The sequence below is a fragment of the Lissotriton vulgaris genome, chromosome 12 (assembly GCF_964263255.1).
Source record: "Lissotriton vulgaris chromosome 12, aLisVul1.2, whole genome shotgun sequence".
NCBI lineage: Eukaryota > Metazoa > Chordata > Amphibia > Caudata > Salamandridae > Lissotriton > Lissotriton vulgaris.
The window spans coordinates 264,414,419-264,437,496 of record NC_141700.1 but is presented as its reverse complement, the minus strand read 5'-3'; the positions used below and the strand labels follow the sequence as shown (position 1 = coordinate 264,437,496).

Sequence of the window (23,078 nt, the reverse complement as noted above, 5' to 3'; positions counted from 1 at the left end):
CGCCTTCCCTGGTCTTTAGTCTTCAAATCCTTTGGGGCTGCCACGTCTGTCGATATACGGGTCCGAAAACAATCTAGATCCAACAACAAGAGAACAGGATTGTGATCACTGAAACTAGCAGTGACCACCGTATACTCTCGTGCCTTTGCCAAAACCCCAGATGAGACAAAGATGAAATCTATGATGGTGTTGGCGTCTTTGCCCACAAAAGTTGGGGCTCTGGGATCCTTCTTACTTTGATCAAGTTCAAATAAATTTAAGTTCGCTAAGAGAGACTCAAGACACTCACCCTCAATTGTATGGACAAAGTGGGGAATGGCTTCTGTTGGTAGACCCCCATATCTGTCGTTAAGACAATCTCCCTCGCAGGGGTGAATGTTAAAATCACCCAGGATTATCATCTCTGGGGCAGGAGTGCAATCATATCTATAGGCTGACAAGAAATTTAATAAAGAAGTCAAATGTTCATTCACGCAGAAGGACTCCTTTGAGTTATAAAAATTAACCAATAAAAAAGTTTGGGAATCAGGTAGGGTCCACTCCACGACTAGCATATTCGCGGATACAGTTTCTATTTGTTTAAATACTCCTACCAGATCCAAGGAACACAGTGTTAGTAGGCCACCTTTTGCTCTTCCTCTTGCGCCAGAAATTGCGGGAGTGGAAAAACTGCAAAAGCCATCCAGTGCAAAATTTGTTGTGGTGTCCCATGTTTCTTGAAATCCCATAATGTCGTAATGTTTTACAAACCCTTGCCATATAGGGTCTAAAGCCTTCGAATTTAAACCTGCCACATTCCAGGTAAGAATTTTACAAAGCGCCGATGGAGCGGTGGGGGGAATAGGTATACTCTGACTCTCAAACTCCACCAGACTGTTATCAGAGGTAGAAGGAAGATTACCTATGGGCAGGTCTGTTGTTGCCACTTCCTCGCAGGGAAAAGTTAAAATGGTCTGAGGTCCCCTTCCCTTTGGGGGGCCCTGTATATGTCAGTCAACCCAATCTGTGGTTGAGAGGCATTCAAAGCGATTCGCCATTGGGAAGTGCAGGGGATTAACAGGACCATTCAACTGTTGGAAGTAATGATAGGGTTGAATAAAATGCGGGCCGAAAAAAGGGCCACCTTGCGGTGGTCTGCCACCTCTGTTCCTAACCAAATTCCATCCCCCATCCCAGCCCTCCTCTCGACCAGGGGTTTGTGAGTCCCAGGGAAGGTCGAATTTCTGTCTGGGTTTACGGACGTTGGGACCCTTAAACCAACTCCATCGGTTGTCAACTTGATTTTGTGGGAGATAGAAATACGAAAGAGGTCTAGCAGTCACCGTGCTCGCCTGGTATGTGGGAGCCCTACTGTTACAGATAAAGTCTACGACCTCAGTGTTCTCGAAGGTAACCACTACACAATCCCCTGTGAGATTTTTCCTATTATCTCCTACCCATGGAGCTCTCTCTATCATCAAGATGTTACAAGGAATATTTGGCGGAAGGGGATAGTTGTTGGCTAACCAGCGGCATACTTTATTTTTTAAAGCCTGATACGACTCTTGTTCTGATGCAGGGATTTCCGTAACCCCAGTGAGAATCACCACATAGGGGGAAGCATCAGGAGGGAGATGGATATTTTTTCGAGCCCTACATTTGGCTTTATCAGGTGCTTCAGGGTTTACAGGCTGAGATAAGCCATCCCTGGGTGCAACCTGAGGAGTTGGGTTGTTTTTAGAGGGAATGTGGGCGGGAATGTGGGCGGGATCGGTTTTCTTAGTTCCCTCTGCTGCAGGGGGCTTAGTATTAGGCACAATCTGATTTGGAGTATTACAGCGATTCTTCGGCACCGCTTTATTAGTCTCCAAAGTTTTGTTAGCAGTCGCCTGAGGTTTTAATGATTTAGTCTGATTAGAAGCCTGGGCAGTTTTGTTATTTAAGGTAAAACTAGGTGCGCTTATGTCCTTGTGTATATTTTTTAGGACAGTTTCCAGGCAACGTAGTCTAGCCTCTATGGGTTCTAACATGATTTTTAACATGTTAAAAATCGCGGAGTTACTAGTATTTAAACCGTCCTCCTCCTGTGGTGGTACTGTGGGTGAATTTCCAACATCAGCACTAAGCTCTAAGATTTCCTCCAGACTTTGATCAATTAAAGTGTCGTCAAGAAGATTCAAGGGTAGACCAATCTTGTTAGGAAGTGACCCCCCTGTTGAGCTGGATGGAGCATCTGGGAGCTTATCGCCGTTAGGGGGGTTGGGGGGAATCTGGACCTTCTTTCGTTTGGAATAGTTTGTTTATTGCCCTTATGTTTTTGCTTGGGGACAGCCCCTTCAATCCTGCCCCTCTCATTCATAGCAGCAGTAGTATCACAGGTGTTTGACTCGTGAAGTTGTGTTCCACTCTCTATTAAGAGGTTTAGATTGGGTGAGGCCTCCAGGTCCTGGGCAGTGTTTATGGCATCCCTGTCCCCGTTTTCATCATGACTATGTACTAGGGCCTGAATTTGTGGCCGAGAATCGGTGCAGGGTGTCTGAGCCTGTGCGATCAGGCCCAGTGATGAGCGCTTGGCCATGGCCAGGTCTTGTGATACTCTCCTGTCCATGAGTATGATTCCCTCATCGATTAGTGCATGAGTGCGGGTGATAAAGTCGTCCAGAGTCCCAGTCAGTTTTTTGGCGCCAGCAACAGCCACAGCCATGCTTCTAGTTTTACGAGTGGACATAACCCGTATGCCCAGGGAATCTGGGCACAGATAGAATAGAAATTCTCAACCAAAGTTTATGGCCCAGCCCAGCCTCTTCTGGCCACTGAGGGCCACAGAGGGCCCGCCCTTTGCCCGGGCTTAGCCCCGGGCGCTCCCGCGCAGCGGGGTTCGTCGCTTCTTAAGGGCGTCAATAGAGGTGGTGGTTTATGCAGGGCGGGGCGGTCAGGGAGAGCGGGCCAGCTGACTTGGCCTCGGGATTGCCGGGACTCCTGGGAAAGTGAGTCCCGGTCCCAGCGCTCGCAGCCCTGTCGCTCGCACACTCACCCTGCAGAGGCCAACACTAGGATGGGCGACGTCGGCGATGCGGGACCCGCAAAGCGGGTTCCGCGAGGTGCAGTACAAATCCTTCCCTTAGGCAGCAGCAGCCGGTCCCTCCTTTGGCAGCACAGTGAGAGTCTGTATGGTGTCCCAATAGGCAGCTTGGGCGGAGTCCTTTTGTGCTGCAATGCAGGGCGGGGCGGTCAGGGAGAGCGGGCCAGCTGACTTGGCCTCGGGATTGCCGGGACTCCTGGGAAAGTGAGTCCCGGTCCCAGCGCTCGCAGCCCTGTCGCTCGCACACTCACCCTGCAGAGGCCAACACTAGGATGGGCGACGTCGGCGATGCGGGACCCGCGAAGCGGGTTCCGCGAGGTGCAGTACAAATCCTTCCCTTAGGCAGCAGCAGCCGGTCCCTCCTTTGGCAGCACAGTGAGAGTCTGTATGGCGTCCCCAAGGCTTCTTAGTCTGAACCAGGAGCGTACCAAAAAAGTACTGTTTCCATTGACATCAGAAACCAGATTTGGATTTGATTTATCTTTCAGAGTAATTAAAATGCTGACCAAATCAATAACATTCTAAAGGTGGTACCTTTAAACAACGTTTCTGAAACAGTGTGGGACACTCGAAAGCAACACGTTTTGCATTTTGTATGCTTCAAGCTCCGAATCTTTCTGGTGGAAAGTCTGTCACGGAACAGCATGTGGGTGCAGTCTTACCGGAAGAGCCTGAAGCCACCCCCAGGCACCTGCTGCCCCCTTACTTCCAAGACACTCGGTGGCTTTGCTGAAATGAGCTGACGAAGAAATTGAGTTTCTCGCTCACAGCTGCATGGGCATGAGCCACACTTGTGACTCCAGGAACAACTTACAGCAACTGTGAGTCAGCAAATTGTTTCAGAAATGTCAAGAAAGGGGCTGAAACTATTACAGGATATGAGCACTTCCAGTTTGGACTTTTGTTGTTGGATTTACCCTGCCATAATCGCTCCACTGACACCGAGATTATTCATCTTTTTTTTAGTTGCAGTTTTATATAGCGCTTTACGTGAGCGCCTGATTACATTACAAAAGGCCAGAATTGCTTTAGGCACAGGAAGATTAAGTGATTTTCCCAGAATCACATCACGGTGGGACTCTAAGCTGGCTACCAAGTTCAAAGCTGGCAGCTCTGCTGTTAGGCCATATCTCCTGCCCAACTTTCTAGTACTGACCTATTACCGAATTGTTAATGAAGATTAAATAACCAAAAATTAGTCATATAAGAATTTTAATCAAACAAACATTTTGAAATCAACACCGTCAATGATGATATGGACTATACAGAGCAATAGGCTGCCTTTGGTCCAGCAAAGAGTACCATTCATTCATGAATCTCAGTGAATGGTACTCCTTTGAGCCGGTGGCAGCTTTTTGCTCTGTATAATCCATACCAGCATTGTGTGTGTTGCTTTCAAAACGTTTTGGATTACAATTCGTATATGTCTATGCCCATATGGGCTTTAACCGGTTCCATACTCATGACGGAGCCGCTCCGTCATAAGCCGCGGTTGCGCTGTGCTCATGACAGAGCGGTTCCGTCATGGCCCTGCCCCGCGCCTGCGTGGCGCGTTCTATTGAGCGGGCGGGGCCATGACGGAACCGCTCCGTCATGAGCACAGCGCAACCGCGGCTCGTGGCGGAGGGGCTCCGTCACGAGCATGTGAGCGCCGCTCGCCCCCCCTCCCCTCCCAGCGCTGCGGCTGAATTGCCGCCGCAGCGAAGGGGCTAAAACCCTCCTAGGACATCGGCTGTAGCCTCAGAAATTTATTTTCCTGGTTGGGGAGTGGTTGGTTAGAAGTTCTCTGGCTGTGCTCAGCACGTTGTCCATTTGCCTTCAAAGCCTGTCCACCTCTTCTCACACTTTGGAAAGGTTTTACAAGTTTGGCAGGACAGCACAGCCAAAAAGGGAAATCAGGAAAGGAGGAGGAAGAGAGATATAGACAAGCATTTTCAATGCAATAGGTCTCGCATTTGCGAACGTTTGAGCTATTTGCATTGTAAATTACAATCCCCTTTATTTACGTGTTGGTTTTTAAAACATAAATAAAAGGCATTGTCATTTACAGTGCTAATGAACTCCCAAATGCGAGGCCTATTGCATTGCAAATGCTTGTTTTGTCATGTGGTCATTGCAGATTCACATTCTACCCTGATTATGGTCTGACTAGATTCCATATCACAGATAATTCTATGCCCTCCTTATAAATTGTGCCATAACGGAGAATCTTCAGCGGAATTTGTGATCAGAAAAAGGCAAAGGTCTGTCTTGTAACCAAGTTCCCAAAATGTATAGAATAGGCCATCATAAATGTATGGGATTATAAAACAGAAAAGATTCATTAGAGTATGAAGATGCACTCTGAGATCCATGCAGAATAATAGGCAGGTCCACTGGAATTATACAGCTCTGCGGCTGCAATGGTTTCTGCATAAGTACAGATTTTAAACATTTACCAGACAATCCAATAAAGAAGCAATACTATTACAAAATGTGCCGTATTACACCACATATTGTGCCATTACATGCCACATAATTTTGTCTCCACTGTCACATAAAATGGTCCAAATATGCCACATAATTCCAGTGGCCCTGATTATAGTATTCCCTAGTGCAGTTTATACCCACAGTAAAGTGAAAGTATTGGGAAAGAAACCCACAATATTTTGCTCAAGCTGCTGAGCCCAGTGGCAGCTGGTGACATTTGAAAGTGGTGGGGCGTGTGACATTTGAAAGTGGTGGGGCGTAAATACTGCACTGTGGTGAGCGTCTGTTTTAATTTTTCATGGCAGATAATAGCATATCTGACTTATTAAAAGCCTCTACATTTAATATGCTCAGTATGCAAATGGTATATCCTTTAATAGCAATCAATGAGTTCAGGGTAATGCACAAAATTAATACCATCTGCTGGTGTAGAAGCAACAACTGATGTGCAAGCCTGTACGCACAGGTAATCTGAGCAGGCACAACCACACCAACACACTCCGGTACGGACATCCTGACCATCCGCAATTTAGGAACCGGAAGACACGTTACTTCCATGTTTAAAGTGAAATGGTGGTCTTTATTACACGAAATACAAGTGCAACTGTGACAGAGTTTAATTATTTGATTTAAAATGAAAGAGATCAGTTACAGCCAATTGGGCCCGTGCGTATAGCGGTAGGAAGCAGAGATTTGTAGGTGGGAGGGAGGTGGTACAGCCACAAGGGAAAGGACTAAAGAAAGAGGAGGTGAAAGGACAAACCCTATATATCGCCTGTTCCTCTCGATACACCCCTGAGTGAAAAGTACCAGGTAGAAGCGCCAAGTGAGAAGCAAGAAGGAACGTATTTCAAAAGTTTTGGTGAAAGTGTCCACTGTCCAGTATCATGGAGGTGCGTATTGTGACTTCACAGGATGTTGCATTCTTAAGACGATGTGCTGAAAAACCTTAATATCTGCCAATAACTCTTCCGTACGGTGGGTTCCCTGTCGTTTTTAAACACAGAATTACCGTTTTATCATAAAATATATTTTAATTTGCATCTTAAAAATATTTATATATACAGTTTTAGCGTGTTTCAAAAGCATTCTAACATCACAATAATCAGATAATTTAATGAGACTGTATCAGCTCCTTCAATAATATTGACAATCAATAGCGCAGATACTTAAAGCTGTGTCAACACTGACTGGCCGGGCTTATTTCAAGGCTTCGCCGGTGAATACCATCAGTTCCGAACCTTTTACATGCCCAGGACAGAGCCCGTGATCCTATGCGCCCGAACCCGCAAGCAACGGCAAACTGTATAATGCACTCTTATAGCGCCTTCTATACACATTGCCTGCTCAAAAGCACTCGTTTCAACAATTTAACACATGCCCAACAAGCACTTACAATGCAATGGTCTCATCTTTGTTAAAGTTAGAGCTATTGGCATTGCTCATGACATTATTTTTGTTTTTAAAACATATAAATAAATGGCATTCTCATTTACAATGCCAATAGCTTAATCTCTCGCAAATGCGAGACCTATTGCATTTGCACCCACACACACACACACACACAGCCACACACAGAGCCATACGCACCCACACACACACAGAGCCACACGCACCCACCCACCCACCCACAGTCACATACAGAGAGCCACATACAGAGAGCCACACACACAGAGCCACACACACACAGCCACACACACACAGCCACACACACAGAGCCACACACACAGAGAGCCACACACACACACAGAGCCACACGCACACACAGAGCCACACACGCACACACAGAGCCACACACGCACACACACAGAGCCACACACGCACACACACAGAGACACACACACACAGACAGAGCTACACACACACACACACAGACAGAGCCACACACACACAGACAGAGCCACACACACACACACAGACAGAGCCACACACACACACACACAGAGCCACATACACACAGACAGACACACTTACACACACAGCCACACACACACACACAGACAGAGCCCCACACACACACAGACAGAGCCCAACACACACACAGAGCCCAACACACACACAGAGCCCAACACACACATACAGCCCAACACACACACACACACAGAGCCCAACACACAAACACACACAGAACCACAAACACACACAGAACCACACACACACACAGAGCCACACACACACACAGAGCCACACACACACAGAGCCACACACACACAGAGCCACACACACACACACAGAGCCACACACACACAGAGCCACACACACAGAGCCACACACACACACACACACACACACACACCCTCACCCTGGGGAGTCTTCTTATTTACAAATGGGTTATTCGAGGCCCCCACCAACTCCCAGAGCTCACCCTTTGCTTCCCTCTGTCTAGGTCAGCCACATGCCCATCTCTGCCCAGTAACGCCCCAGGGAACAGAGTCAATAAAAAACGATCACAAGCAGGGAACAGAGGCAAGAAAAAACAATCACAAGCAGGGAACAGAGGCAAGAAAATCGAGCACAAGCAGGGAACAGAGGCAAGAAAAAACGATCACAAGCAAGGAACAGAGGCAAGAAAAAACGATCACAAGCAGGGAACAGAGGCAAGAAAATCGAGCACAAGCAGGGAACGGAGGCAAGAAAAGCGAAAAATACCAGCCGGCTTCCCGCTGCTGCTGCTCCTCCTCTGCTGGTGCCTGGACCCGCTGTGCGCCACGTTGGTGCTGACGGTGCCCTCCCTGGCATGGTTGGCGCTGAGCGGCTGGCGCGGGACGGAGCACCCCATTGACCCCTGGGGCCGCGCGGTGTTCATCATGGGCTGTGACTCCGGCTTCAGGAGCCTGCTTGCGCGCCGGCTGCGGCTCCTCTGGCTCCTCAGCACTCTCCCCTGGGGGGCATGAGGGGGTCCCTAATCCTGGGGGCTCGGGGGAGACACAATGCTGCATGCTTTTCCGCAAATGGGGCACGCTTTACACAGATATTGAAATGCTGTATAGTGCCCCGGCCAGCACACGGCGCAGAACAAGGCCTGGTGTGCAAACCACAATCAATCACCATACGCGCACGAGACACCAGCAGACTGCACACACGCACGTCTCCCCACGAACATTGGACACCATGATGTCTTTACACGCAAAAAGTGTGTGATACGCAACGCCCCGTGACTCGCACTAGGCTGGGGACACACCGTCCTGCTCTCATGCAAACACTTCCAAGCACACACCTCAGACTGAGGGGCAAACAAGGACAGCCGAGGCCCACCCACACACACGTCTCAACGCCCGTCAGCCGGCACCAGGGGCCGCGTCCTCTCCGGAACATCCACTTTAACAATCACACCCAACACAAGCTAGAGGCGGGTTTTACTCGGTGCCAATGGAGGAGCATGAACACGCGCAATTGTGCAAACACCATTACTTTGTGCAAGCATTACAGCCACACGCACACACCACAGCCTCCAAGCATTACAGCCACACGCGCACAACACAGCCTCCAAGCATCCACACGCACACACCACAGCCTCCAAGCATTCACACGCACACACCACAGCCCCCAAGCATTACAGCCACAAGCACTCGCCACAGCCTCCAAGCATTACAGCCACATGCATACACCACAGCCTCCAAGCATTACAGCTACACGCACACACCATAGCCTCCAAGCATTACAGCACACGCACACACCACAGCCTCCAAGCATTACAGCCACATGCACACACCACAGCCTCCAAGCATTACAGCCACACGCACACACCACAGCCTCCAAGAATCCACACGCACACACCACAGCCTCCAAGCATTACAGCTACACGCACACACCACAGCCTCCAAGCATCCACACACACACACCACAGCCTCCAAGCATCCACACGCACACACCACAGCCTCCAAGCATTACAGCCTTACGCACACACCACAGCCCCCAACCATTACAGCCACACGCACACACCACAGCCTACAAACATTACAACCACACGCACACAGTACCCTGCAAACACAACCCGGCCACACACTCCCCACTGCCGAAGAGCAACAAGCCACAGATACTGTACACACAACTCTTAACTCGTGAAACATCCCTGACTTGTGTACACAAGTAATCACACGCTTTGAAAGGACACCCTGCCAACGCTCGCCGCACAAACACGCCCAAAAGACATATTTGCAACTGCACAGACCCCGCCAGAGTTTCCACCCGGGCCGGTAGAGTTACACACACACACAAGTTGGGGAACGGCAAACAAAAATGGCAACTTCATGCACTCCAATCCCACTGGGAAAAGAACAGACACTACAACACACGACCCCTCCCCCACCCATCACTACCACCACCTCAAAATCACCAGACACGGAAGAGCAGTGACAGAGGCGGGCGGCCCCTACGACACCCCCACCCCAAGTTCCAATCCCACCCAGGCACTCTCCCATGGGGGCCGGAAGTGAAGCCCCCCCAGGGGGCTGTTGGCAGGGGGTCGGAGGCCAGGCTCACCTGAGGGTCCCGGGGAGCAGCGTCTGGAGGCAGGAGGCACCGACCGGAATGAGAGCCCGAGAGAGCCAGGAAGGGAGGGCCGAGGGCAGGGGGAGGAGAGAGGGAAGTGAGGTCTGCAAGGGAAGTGAGCCCAGCCCCACCCGCCTGACTCACAGCCGAGCTGACCCCACCCTGAAAAGTACAGCACCACACCCAGGAGGAGGAGGGGCGGGGAGGGCAGAGAGGGGGCAAGGGAGGGGGCGCCCAGAGCTCAGAGAGGAAGAGGGGACGGGGGAGGGAGGAAAATAAGTGAAGAGAAGGGAGATCCATGAAAGGAAAAATAGAGCAAGAAGACGGGGACCAGGCGACGGAAGGGGGCAGTAAAGGCGGGCAGAAGGAGGGTAAGAGTAAGGAAAAGGGAGCGGCCAGGAAAGGAGGAGGAAGAGGGAGGGGGCAGGGTGAGAAGGACAGGGAAAGGAGGTACAGGAGAGCTGGAAAGGAGAGGGAGAGGAGAAAGTAGAAGAGGGAAGAAGAAGAGAAAACAAGAGATGAGCGCTCCACACCACCATGTTTCTCCGAGTTCCAGCAGAAATGCCTCTGAGAAACGCCCGTCATTTTCCGACTGGGGGGCGTGTTTTTCTTTCTCTCCTCTTCCCATTGGCTGGAATGTAAAAAAAAAAAACACGCCCCTCAATCCGAAAAAAACAGGGCTTAAATGGACAAGCGCCCCTCTTCTCCAATGGCTGGCCTCCGTTTAGGAAGGCAGCCAATGGAGAAGAGGGGCGGGTTCAAGCCCCCACTCTGGAAAACATAAAATCTCGCCAGCGAGACTGCGCAAGCGCAGCCTACGCAGGCCGAGACCTAAAAAGTGGCACTGCTTTTTATTACACCTGAACTCTTTGTTGGATACTTCAGTTAAAGAACAGTAGAGGGGGTTGTGGTATTAGTATATGGTCGATCAGGATGATTAATTTGTTCCAGTTGTAGAATGGAAAACAAAATATGATGTTTTCAGCTGAATTATTATTTTGTTTGAACATGGAATAGTAAAATTGTAATTTCCAGAGTTCAAATGTATTTTATTATTTTCGTGTGTTACAAAAACGATCAAGGAACTAACAGAAATAAAGTGTTACGAAATATAAGACACCTATGCGAGTATTGCATTAAAGGCGGGAGAAAAGCTGTGGTCAACAATCTAGGTCCTTGACCTGGTCGAAAGCCTTTGAAAACAAGCGAGCGGTGGGAACGTGTGAGCTCGCGGTGGAAGCGTGTGAGGCACAGAGGAGACCCCATGCGCATGCACATCGCCTGTCCGTGCACGCACATGGTTTGTCTCCCTTCACCGCACCAAACCCACAACATTACCTCGCCAAGGCAAAATCAGCGCATGCGCTGCGTTCGCTAGGCGAGACCTAAAAAACTGCGATGAAGGGAGCTGTCGGTTTTCTCAGTGTATTTCCAAGGTATTTTTTACACTCTCTTTAAGGTCTTATACCCAAAGCTAACCTAACTTCACTTTAACATTTATTTTTTAAGTGGATTATGTGGGTCTTTTGTTCACGTGTAATATTCAACTGTTGCTTGCACCTAACCTTCTATTTAGAGCCAACATCCACTGTGCACAACCTTTTGCCATGTGCAGGATGAGATGGCCGTACGGCATGACCTACAGCCAAAGACATGTGTACATATTCGCCATGGGCAACCAACTTTCACTGTGCACACCACTGCGCACAGCTCCAGTCTGCATGCTGCGAGGTTGGCTGCTGAGCCTCGTCTAAGTGTAGGTTCTGCATCCAGTCTGCTGCAGGCAGGAGGGTTGTTGCAGGGCATGGCCTTCAGACCGACACCATGCCCAACAAGCTGCAGGCTCCCACATGGCCTTTGGCCATGGGCTGCTGAATTCGGCTGCAGGACTTTGCAAGGCCATACATCAACCTACTTTGGGCGACCAACTCCCACAGGATCTGGGTTTTTTAATGACATTTTCAGGATTCTCAAATCCTTCTATGTGGTTCGGGAACCCTCACTGGACCTATTGTGGAATTTCCCAAGGGGTTTGCAAACCTGGACTCAGACTCTCAGAACCCGCAAATGGGCCAATATGGGTCCATGACGCTTAGTATGGGTTCACAGTTTCTTGCCTATAAAGCTTGCACCAGGTTTGCGCGGCCCCATCCAGGTTTCGTGGATCTCTGGAACTGCACTGGAGGTAGAGACCCCAGCCCCAAAATCCAAAAACGGTGGCAACATCGGCATTTTTTAGTTTTTTAATCACAGGGGTTATGACACCCCAACATAGGCCTGGGGTTAGTCTGCGTTTACACTGCCCACTTATGTTCCCTTTCTTTTTGTTTTTTCTCATGAACGTGGTCACCATGTGACCACATCCTGTAATGGCGGCCCCAACATTTTTCTTCAGGTTGCAGCCAGCCAATGAAATCATTTCATGTTCTCGGACCTGGGTGTGGGTTCGCAGACCTGAATTGGGCCACAGGAGAAAAAGTTCTTTCAACAAATAAGATTTGAATAGTATGCGAATTTTGGGTCCACTGCGATCCACGAAACTTGGTTCTCAGAACTCTCTGTATTAACGGTCCAGATTGTTCAAAAATGTAACCTTTTCATGCCCCAACTGAGACAATGTTTTAATGCTAATTTCTCCAAAACTACTGAACAGATTTACTCCTATTCAAGCAAAGGCACTTCTTCGAGTAAGGTTCAACTGTCATTCTACATTTGCTGTAGTTGTTTTGCCATTTTTAGTTTAACAAGGAGCAAAGAATCCTAGTGGAGTTAAAATGGGAAATGTCATTTTTGACCCCCCATTTTTTTGGGTAACGGCCACGGCCGAGCACAGCTAGGCTCCAAGCACAGTGAGATGTTCGCAATCCATTCGGCATGATGTATCAGAGCCCAGTGACCATGTGTGTCCATGTTGTTTGAGAAATGTGTCTTTCTAAACCTAAGCCACACATATACATCCTTACCAAAGACAAAATAGCAGCTGGTGCAGTGTTTCATTTGTAAAAGAATCAGTGTCTGTGCCCAAAACACTGCCCCGAAGCCTGCAGGGTGCCCAGTTAAATGTTGCAGCGCCAAATGCCACGGTTGTGCACTCTTAAATCCAATGAATGCCTTTTAATTCACTAACAGGCACCCCCTTTCTCTTCTCTTACAGTGGTGGTCCATGCTTTCTCCCTTTTTGACGGGGTTTCCGTCTTGGCTTTCCCTCCTCTTACTGCTTTGTGCGTTTTTCCCTCTACTGTGTCAGTAAAACGTCTAATTTACGAAAAATAACTGCTGGTCCCTAAAACTGAGTGCAGTGGCCACACCAGCAACCCTCAGCTCAAATTAAGCACTGACTGGTGTTGGCACAAACGTATGTCGGCTTTCCAGAGGCATGCATGCATATTTGGTATGTGACACAGCACATTTGTTACAACCTCAACAGAGAGGCCAGAATATAGAAACAGTTGTCAAGATGGACTGTTGCGGTAATGCACCTGCTGCAGAGGTCCGTGTGGAAACTGCGACTCACAGGTTCAGATCTGGCAGACTGGATGCTCCTCACTGCTGTCCAGGGACTGTGGAAACAGGGCCCTGCTGGTCTCTAGCTGAGCCTTTCGTTCATGTGGTGATTTAATGCAGTAAAGTCTCACGTGAAGTCTTTTTGAGGAGGAAAAGGGTTTACACGAGGAACTGTAAGGTAAGGCTGGAACTGAAAGTACTGTCACTGGGTCGAAGGACTGCATGCCTCTCTGAATCTCTGGCGTGACGGTGTCTTAAAAGTTTCAAAGTCCACCGTGTACTTGAGTAGAGGCGTCAGTTGTGCTAGCAGATGTCCTGACTGTCAGTCAGGCAACAGATGTAGAAAATGGCGGCGTCTTCCCGCTAGGGAGCGCGAGACGCAGATTGAGATCTCTCTGGCATTTTATCACGCTGAACCTTTGTTAGACAGCACTCTCTGTTCTAACTTTAAACGATCGTTAGAAGTGCAAGACCCCTTTAAAAATGTTAATTACATTTATTATATTAAAATTCAACAGAAGGCTGCTTAAATCAAGGCGGGGGCATCTTGGGAGACGTTTAAAACGTTGATCAGTAACAGAAATAAACTGCAGAACTCGCAGCCCCCTCTACTAGTGCAAGAATGTGAAACACGTGGTGTCGAGGCACGCTGGGCATGTTTTTGGTTCAGTGCTAAGTGACTGTGTGCTGGCTGGTGTTCATATCATCAGCGAGTTGATCCAGTCAGATGAAACATGTTTACGTATAATGAATGCCAGTGGACAATGTTTGCCTGTGCCTTGTTTTACTGTTTGGTTTATCAACCAGCACCCAGTCCTGATTTTAGAGCTTAAATGGCCGCATAGTTCTGTTTCTCTACTGCATTCATTGATTGGTATTATAGGTAGTTGGTGTTGTACGTGCTAGTCGGTGTGCAGGAGGTATTGCCATTTTAAAATGTGATATTGTAAGCAATAATGCTCCTCTGCCCCAGAGCAGTAGGGTGTTAAGGGGGTTGCAGAGTGTAGAAACTCAGGATTAACCACTGTAACATGCTTTAGAAAAACTCTGAGTCTCATGCACTCGAAGCATATTTTATTGTACTGTCCTCTTCGCCAACACATCCCACAGCTCTGTGTGGGATGGATTGCTTTACCTCCTTCCCCAATGTCCAAAAGCTGTCAGTGGAAAGAAGCATTGTCTAGGACAGTTTGGGGACCAGAGAATCTTACTTCAACTTAACTCTGCGTCTGTCTCTCAGCACCAACATAATAAACTTTTGTTTTTTTGTCTACTGCAGGTGTTGCTGTGAAGGCGTCGGTCGGCGGTGAAGGGCGATCCGATGCTGTCCACAATGTTTTTCATCCTGCTAACGGTATTTCTTCATGTCACAGGTATGGTCATGCCATGTTGGGCTGGTTGTGTGCATTCAACTTGCTGAGCTCCTTAGCACATTTAAAGCTCCAAGGCGCTGAGGGAAGTTGTTAACTTTCACATTTAATTGCATTTGGGACATAAGTACTTTGTAGTGCTGATCAAAACTCATATCTGCTTTCAGTGCATCTAAAACTCCAAAGATTGCGCACTCTATAGTCGGGTTGGCATCACAGGAAAGAGTTCTACCTTTCCACTATTTAGAAGGTTGTGGGGCAGAATAAAACAGTTTTATTCTCATTCTGTTGGCACCCTACGGTATAGCAATGAATATTCTTAATGCTTGTATCAAGTTGGGTTTTTGAGTATTTTCTTGAATTTATGGTATTGAGTTTTTTAATAACTTGATATGGGTTATGGTTTTAATGATGTTTTAATAGGTTGTCGCTATTGTTTGTATTGTTTTGTTAAACCCATATACGGTTTTTAGATAGAAAAAAAACATGGCTGTAGGGGATCCCGAGTCCTAAAAGAGATGTGGTGATGTACTTTGTTTTGGAAAATGGAGGGCCTCTCTGCTGGAATAAGTGAGACAGAGGATGTTTGGCCAATTGCAACACATGCATGGCCCGAAGAGCAGGAGTGGCATGATCTTGGTGGTGCTAGTCCAATACGTTTTTGAGGTACTGTAGTTGAGTCATACAACAGTTTGAAAGTCCAATATAGATGCTATTGACCTAACGCAGACACACCTGTACCAAAACTACCACAGAACAGACTCCTTGAGGGCCACCACGGAAGGGAAATGCATATCTACTACCCTACGGTGAAAATAACCCAGAACATAGAACTACAGAGATTTGAGATTTATAGATATCGTGTGATCAAAAAGTCTCCTAACTTAGCATTGGATAAAGGGGGGATAGACGTCAGTTGAACTCGGATGGACAGAACCATAGACCTGCGTAGGTCAACATACTTCAGGTTTTGCTGGATTCGGCATCGGCACGCTACTTCTGATCCAAGTATTGAGAGCATAGCTCAATGCATTTTAACAGTGATCTGTCAAGCAAGAGGAATGCAAAGAGAGATTGTCTGCCACCTCACGCCATCAGTGTAAGTACTCATACACAGGTCTAAATGGCATGCCTGGATTATTTACTGCCAATCACCATTAATCTAAGTCCTATTCATCCTTTTTTCAGTCTTGACAAATCAGAGGCGACCAGCATCCTCAGGACAGTTAATCCAATAGGTTTAAAACACTTCTTTTTTCTCCTTTCCTTACTCCACCTCACCACGCCTCCTTATAACTCTCCCTTTTATAGTCCTTAAAATACCTAGTATAAAAGCCAACAGAAGCATCCCAACTGTGGTATCTGACAGAGAGGAGTTAATGGGCAGGAGGTTCGGAATCTAGGGATGAGACGAGGATGACTGGCACCCGAAGTAATGCCTAGATTACTTCCTGGTAATCTTCAATAACTCCTCTTTCCATCTTCCTTGTCCCAGTCCTGGTAAATGAGAGGATCTATTCAAGCTGCGTTCTGAAAGACACTGTAAGGCATGGTAAACTCAGAAATGAATGCCAAACCAAAGTATTTTATAAAAGATTCAAACTTTTACATGTATCTTTTTTTCTATTTATTCAGTTGCAGACCTAAAAAATGTATCTAATAAGAGGACATTGTGTACCCACTCGATAAATAGGGTTTGGCCACCTGGTTGTTATCCATTCTCTCTACTAGTGTTGTGTCCTGAAGATGAGAGACAAACCCTGAGAGAGCTCAAAAGAAAGCCAAAAGTTCATCCCAATTTCCTGAAGACGTCCTTCCGGAGATCACGTCTCTCGTAACTCCTGACACTGTAAAGTTGACCGCCACCCCCCTCCGACTTACATCTGAGATACTTCCTTCTGTTAATGAGATGGTACTAGCTACCATTCCTGGGCTTTGGATGGAGATAATATTACAGGGACCACGGTCTCAAAGCTTTGAAATTCTGGAGCTGATTCACTAAATTCCTCAGGTGCTACTGCAGTTAAGGCTACCATCAAACCCTGAATACATAACTAGTCTGCTGTGCTTGCTGCCGGGAGAGCTACTTGAGTCATTAGAGACATTCAACTAACCTCCGGCATGTGGACTGCTCCCAAGTTTGTCTGAAATGGAGTTCCTATGAACTGAATTTCTGGCGATTGGGTCAGTTTTGACTTATTCCATTTCAGCAAAAAACCCACTTCTGTCAATCGTCTGCAAGCTTTTTGAGTCTAGAGACTCAAACAATGAGGTGGCAGAAATGATCCAATCATTCAAATGAGGGAATATTTGAACTCCCTCCAGCTGTAACGGAACTACTACTGGAGCAGGTCGGTAGCTTGGGGAATACCACTGGTGCTGCAGAAAATCTGAAGAGGTGGATTCGGAAATAAATATTGTGTTCTCCCACTGCAAATCCGAGATATTGTTGGTAAGCAGGATGTATTGGAACATGAAAATAAGCATCTTTGAGATCCAGGGTAAACAAGTAATGTCCTGTAGCAGTGAGCTGTGTTACAGTTTGTAGTGTCACCATTTTAAAATGAATTCAATTAACAAACTTGTTGACTTCTCGAAGTCCAAAATGGGATGAATGTCTCATGTTGGTTTGAGAACTAGAAACAGAATTGGATGGAATCCCACCCGTCTTTCACTTTGAGGAGCTGGAGGATAGCGTTCTTTTCAAGGAGTGAATCAATTCCCTTAGGAAAGGACTGACCTCAGTCTGAAAGAAGAAGAAGAAGAATGCGTCTGAAATGTGGGACTTGCAGATGTTGACTGGATTATATAGAGTATCCATGTTTCACTGCTTCTAGAACCAAATCATCATTGAATAGAGGGACCCCAGCATCTATAAATTATTGAATATGGCTCCCTAGCTGAACACAGGTGGCATAGTAAGAATTTTGGAGCCCATTGTTGAGAAACGAGCCACGTTTTGAGTGACAGAGCAGCCCTTGTGCTCTTCCTCGACAGGGATGATGACCACCCTGCATACCTTGAAGGATCTTATGGACCGCAAGTGAAGGGGATGGCCAGAAGGATTCATTCTGAAAGGGTGAAGAATTTTGTACTCTACAGTGGATTTGTGAATACATTCATGTAGGTCTGGCCCAAATAATTTAGGGCCTGAAATGGCAGATGGTTGATTAAACTTCCAGACTATAAGCCAAAGATGACGTCCAGCTACAATTGATGCAACAGGAGCTGTAGGTGAAGAGTAAACCAAATGTTATGTAAGAAATTAAGCAAGTTATAGATTTAGTACAAGTCTAAAAGTGAGGAAGGATCCACTCGTTTCTTTGGCAGTGATATGAAGTTTGGAAATCTTTTTAACATAGTCTGAGCTGCTTACGCAGCATGGTCTCCAGCCTGCAAGGAAAAGCATGATACAACATAGTAACGTTGTTCTTAGCACCCTCTCCTCTGATGTCGTAGATTCAGGTAAAGAGGATTCTTTGGCTGCTGAAGAGGACACGAGTGCTATACTCGCTAGAATCAAATTAATTTTTGGCACTTTAAGAAACCTTTCATCAAATGCCGCCAAATAGTAGCCTGTTTTCAGAAATCATGGAAAGTTTGACTTATCAATATCCTTCCACTTTTTAAGGATCATCCCTTTCATTACGTGGTGCAAAAGCAAAGGCTCAGCTGAGCTGAAGGGGACTCATATTGGCCATAAAAACCATCAGCATAATCAGATTCCAGTTCAACTAAACTCAAGACGTCTGGAATGTGTTGCAGAAGTCCTGGTGCATATTAACGGTCTGCATAGTCCCCTGCATCTGCAGTTGAAGTATGCAGCATAGAAAGGAGGTAGACCTCCAGTAAAATTAAAGCCTGCAGCTACTGCCTCAAAGAAGGAGTACTGCGGCTCTGAGCATGAAATAAAAAGTTCTTCTTCTTCGAAGTGAGAGAAAGGGCCTCTTTTGCATGATTAGACCCCACGTTTTGCCTGATTTGACGTGGTTTCAAATTTAGTGCTCAGGGTCCCTTCCAACCAGTCCCCTGGGCCAGTGCTCCTTCCCTAAAACAAACTCCAATTTGATACTTCTTCCCACTGCAAGTCCATAGTAAATGGTACCTTGGGTACTTAGGGCCTGGGGGCTGAAGAGGATCCCTTGGAACCCCCCTCACTGGGAGAATGCCACTACCCTTGCAGCCCGCATGCCCCTGTGAGGAACAAAACAACAAAGTCAACATGATACCCTGCCTAGGTGCAATGCCCACTAGCACTGCCTGACAGCATAGATAAGTCAACCCTCTAGCAGGCCCCTCAGCCCTGAGGCAGGGTGCTCTATACTACAGGTGAGGGCACAACTGCCTGAGCAGATAGCCTAATACAATATTGGGCACCATTTCCTAATATTGTAAGTGCCAGTGCAGCCATAGAAAGTGCATGGGCTGGCAACTCGACAACTCGAGTTCCACAGCACCATGATGGCTTCACTGAATACAGGAGTGTTTGGTACCAAGCTGCTCCTTTCAATAATCCCACACTGATGCCAGTGTGGCATTTGTTATACCATGTATCCAGGGGAAACCTCAGAGGTGTCCCCTGAATCCCTACCAACCCTGGTCTGGTCTCTGACTGGCTGTAGGCAGCCAGCCACCACCAGGAATGTTTCTGGACCCCTGGGTAGAGAGCCCCTGCTCTCTGGGACCAGAAACAATGCACATCCTGGGCAGAGGTGTCATGCCTCCTCCCCTAGGATGGGCCAGTGCTGGAAGGGGGCACTTCAAAGGGCTTCTGCCTTTGTAATGCGACCCCCAGCCTCTGCTGCTAGCAAAAGAGGGCAGCCCATGGTTTACATACCCATTTTGGGTGGAACAACTGGCGAGATAATTAAAGTTAGGAGGTGTGCCCACCTCTGCTAATCCCATCCCTAAGGTGGGGGAAGTGAGGTGAAGCACAACGTCCAGTCCCCACCATCTTGAAGAGGGGAGACCCCTCCAATCAGGGCTAGGGCTATACCTCTCCCACAGGAGGGTGTGGTCACCCCAGTTGAAGTGCACATTGTCCCTACCTGCTACTCCCCTTTAATGCCTCCTAAATTTAATATTTAGGGGCTCCCCCAGACCGGCCCATCAGATTTGACAGAACAAAGAAGAAGACAGAAGACGACCGCTGCCGGACCAGGAACTGAACTGCTGCAGACAAACCTAGGTAAGAACCCCGCCACCTGCAACCAGTCCGACTGCTGGGCCTTCTGTTCTTCCAGAAACTCTGCAAGGCCTCCAAGAAGCCCCAGAGACCTTTCAACCTTCACCAAAGTGGCAAGAACCTCTCTTTGGATTAGAGGCTCATGCCCCTGTGTCTGCCGGTACCAGATCCACATTGGTGAGGATCGACCCTTGTATTGAAGCGATTCACTGCTACCAAAGAACTCCATGACTGTAGTGGTAGAGGACCAGCACGTATGCCAACACGACTCTATCTGGTCAGAACACCTTGTAGCAGGACGGCCTCTTGTCCCCATGAACTGAGCTGTACCCAGCCCTGTGCCTGAGAGCCCGTACCCTCCTGCAAGTGGCCCTGTCAGCCTTCCTCTGTCCCTCTTGCCCTGCCTGCCAGACCGAGACCTCTCCGTGATGGCCCGACAACAGCAGTCTCAGGACAATCCCTCGGTCTGAGTATCGTGGTGGGTGTCCCGAGACTGTCGCTCCACAGAAATACAATTACAAGTCAAATCTTTTTATCACCTTGAAAACCGATGTAATATACTGTATGTCCAATTTGAAGGAAAGTGCACAATAATCATTATGAATATTTGTTAAGCCTTGAGAAAGCCCTGGTCCAATAGACCAATTGGGGTGAAACACGTGTCAGCAGTTTGTACATCCAAAACTTAAAATACTACAAAAAATAAGGATATAACCAAAAAAGAAGAAAATTAGCAAATACTCTTTCTTCAAAATCCAACATTAGAATCGAACCGTAAAGTCTTTGGGAGAATTGAGAAGATATTGCTTAAATTCTCTAAACACATCTATTAACGAGGCTGGAAGGGTCCAGTGCCTCAAGCTAATCTCCTCCATCTATTGGTGTTAAACATTGGTGATACTACCCAGGACCAAGACCCCTGGACCTTTCTTGCACTTGTAGACAGTAACTGTAGTGGCTGTCTGCTGAAAAACTACCCGCTTCATTGCTCTCGGTGGACCGCGAGGGTAAAGCTCATAGCTGGTATTGACAGCCTCCGGGCAGATAGGGTATCCCACACCTCTTGGGTGCCCCCAGTCCACCACGACTAACATATTCCGTAATGTTGCCCTGAGACGCCGGAAGACTGGGCTGGAACTGTAAGTCGTATACGTACCTGTTACACTGCACAATTGTTTTCCTCCACAGGATGATATTGAAGTGCTCTGAAATTTGCACTGTCAGACTTCTGAAGCCCTAAAAGTATTCTTAATTAAAACTGTACTTACCTTAGTACGAAGACCTGGGTCTTAAAATAAAGTACATCCAAAGTATAATTTTGTAAAATTGGTCTGGATCTCCTACTGTGGTGTTCCAGCCTGGGGCCTAGAAAGCATGGACACCGGACACATGTGTTACCTTTGGTGGCTGGTAACTAACTTAGCCACGCCCAGGGTCCTGGGCCTTTTATTAACTGACATGCGTGTCCACGCTTACGTCTGGGCCATACCAAAGTCCCTTCACGCCTGAGGGGCAGGCCAGTCAAGAACAGTGGGAGGGGGCGTGTGCTGCAGTGGCACACCCCACTGGCAGCAACACTACATTCCTCCTTTACCTAGGGATGAAAATGAACTGGAAACAAATACAAAGATACACAGATGTCTATCAGGTCAGCGAGTTTGCTGTGGCTGTCATAGCCGCTGCATTCAAACAAAGTTCACCAAACTGTCTCTGGTGCAGTCTCTGCTTAACTGGTAAAACCCATAACATATTGGATATAAAAACAGAACAGTCTTACTTTATCCTCGGCGGGGTCAGCCATCTCGGTCAGTTCAACGCCAGCACTGTGCCACAAAGTCTCGGTACCTCTGGGAAGGTTTGGGGCACGGACGCAGGCTGTATCTTGCTTGGCTTCGGCCTTCCGCCGTGACTGGGGGTGATTCTTCTGACTCTCTAGTCTCATTGACGTTGGGGTCTTCTGCTGGTCTCTCCGTGGCATGGACGCTCGGGGTGGTGTCTCTTGTTTGGCATGTCGCGGTGTCTATTCCAGTCGGTCCTGACGGTCTGCGTTGGGGAGTCGGACACCACTCATCCAGGTCGGGGTCTTCACTTCTCTCTGGTATCTGCTTGAAAAACGAGATGTTCCTTGTGACCACTTCCCCGTTCCTGACGGCCGTGACCATGGTTCCGTTTACCTCCGTCACTGTCCAGGGGTGCAATTCGAATGGCAAACGGAATTTACCCCCAGGGTGGCGGTCTTTCACCAGAACTGCATCTCCGACTTGTATGGGGCTGTCTGTCGCTCTTCTCCGTCGGGAAGCTTCCTGGTTGTTCTTGGTGCGCTGCTCCATGGACCGGTTTTTGGGGTTTGGGGCGAGCTCCCACGCGGGGTGGTGTGGGATTGTGTCCGCGATGGCCCGATTGAAGGAGAGTCTGCTTGGGGAGACTCCTGTGGTGCAATGCGGGGTCAGGCGATATTCTCTGAGAAATTGGTAGATGGCCAGCTCCAGACAGTGGCCGTCGGCAACTGCAATTTGTATTGTTTTGTTCAAGGTTCTCATCAGCCTTTCGACCTCTCCGTTGGCCTGCGGCCATCTTGGCGTTATCTGTTTGTGCTTAATGCCCTGGCTCTGGAGGTATTCCGTAAACTCATTGCCGTTGAACGGGGGTCCGTTGTCAGTGCGGACTTCCTTCATGAGCCCGTGGGTGGCAATGATTTTTTCAAATTTTGGTATTACTTCAGAGGCCGCTGTCGATGACACAATCTCTACTTCTGGATAGCGAGAGAAATCATCCACCACCACGAGCATGTATCTGTCCCGGGAAGGCTGCCGAAGTCTGCACTCACTCGCACCCACAGGGATGTAGGCCCTTCTTCGGTGATCACGGGCGCTGGAGGGTTTGGAAGGCTCGTCGCTAGACACACTGGACACCTATGGATCACTTCTTCGACTGCTCTGTCGAGCCCAGGGAACCACACCTTGCTCCGGAGCCTGTTTTTAGATTTGACGATCCCTTG

General features: G+C 48.0%; 1 protein-coding gene across 6 annotated transcripts in view; it reads left to right on the top strand.

Moving 5' to 3' along the window:
* ADGRG1 (adhesion G protein-coupled receptor G1) overlaps positions 1-23,078 on the top strand; it is a 526,961-nt gene that overhangs the window by 332,735 nt on the left and 171,148 nt on the right. For all 6 annotated transcript variants that reach the window (XR_015302413.1, XM_086945013.1, XM_086945009.1 and 3 more), the window contains one exon: positions 14,805-14,898. Coding sequence is in view for 5 of the 6 variants with exons in the window: in XM_086945013.1 (XP_086801139.1) it covers positions 14,847-14,898 (52 nt within the window). In the remaining variant the exon portion in view is untranslated. The remainder of the gene's footprint in view (positions 1-14,804; positions 14,899-23,078) is intronic.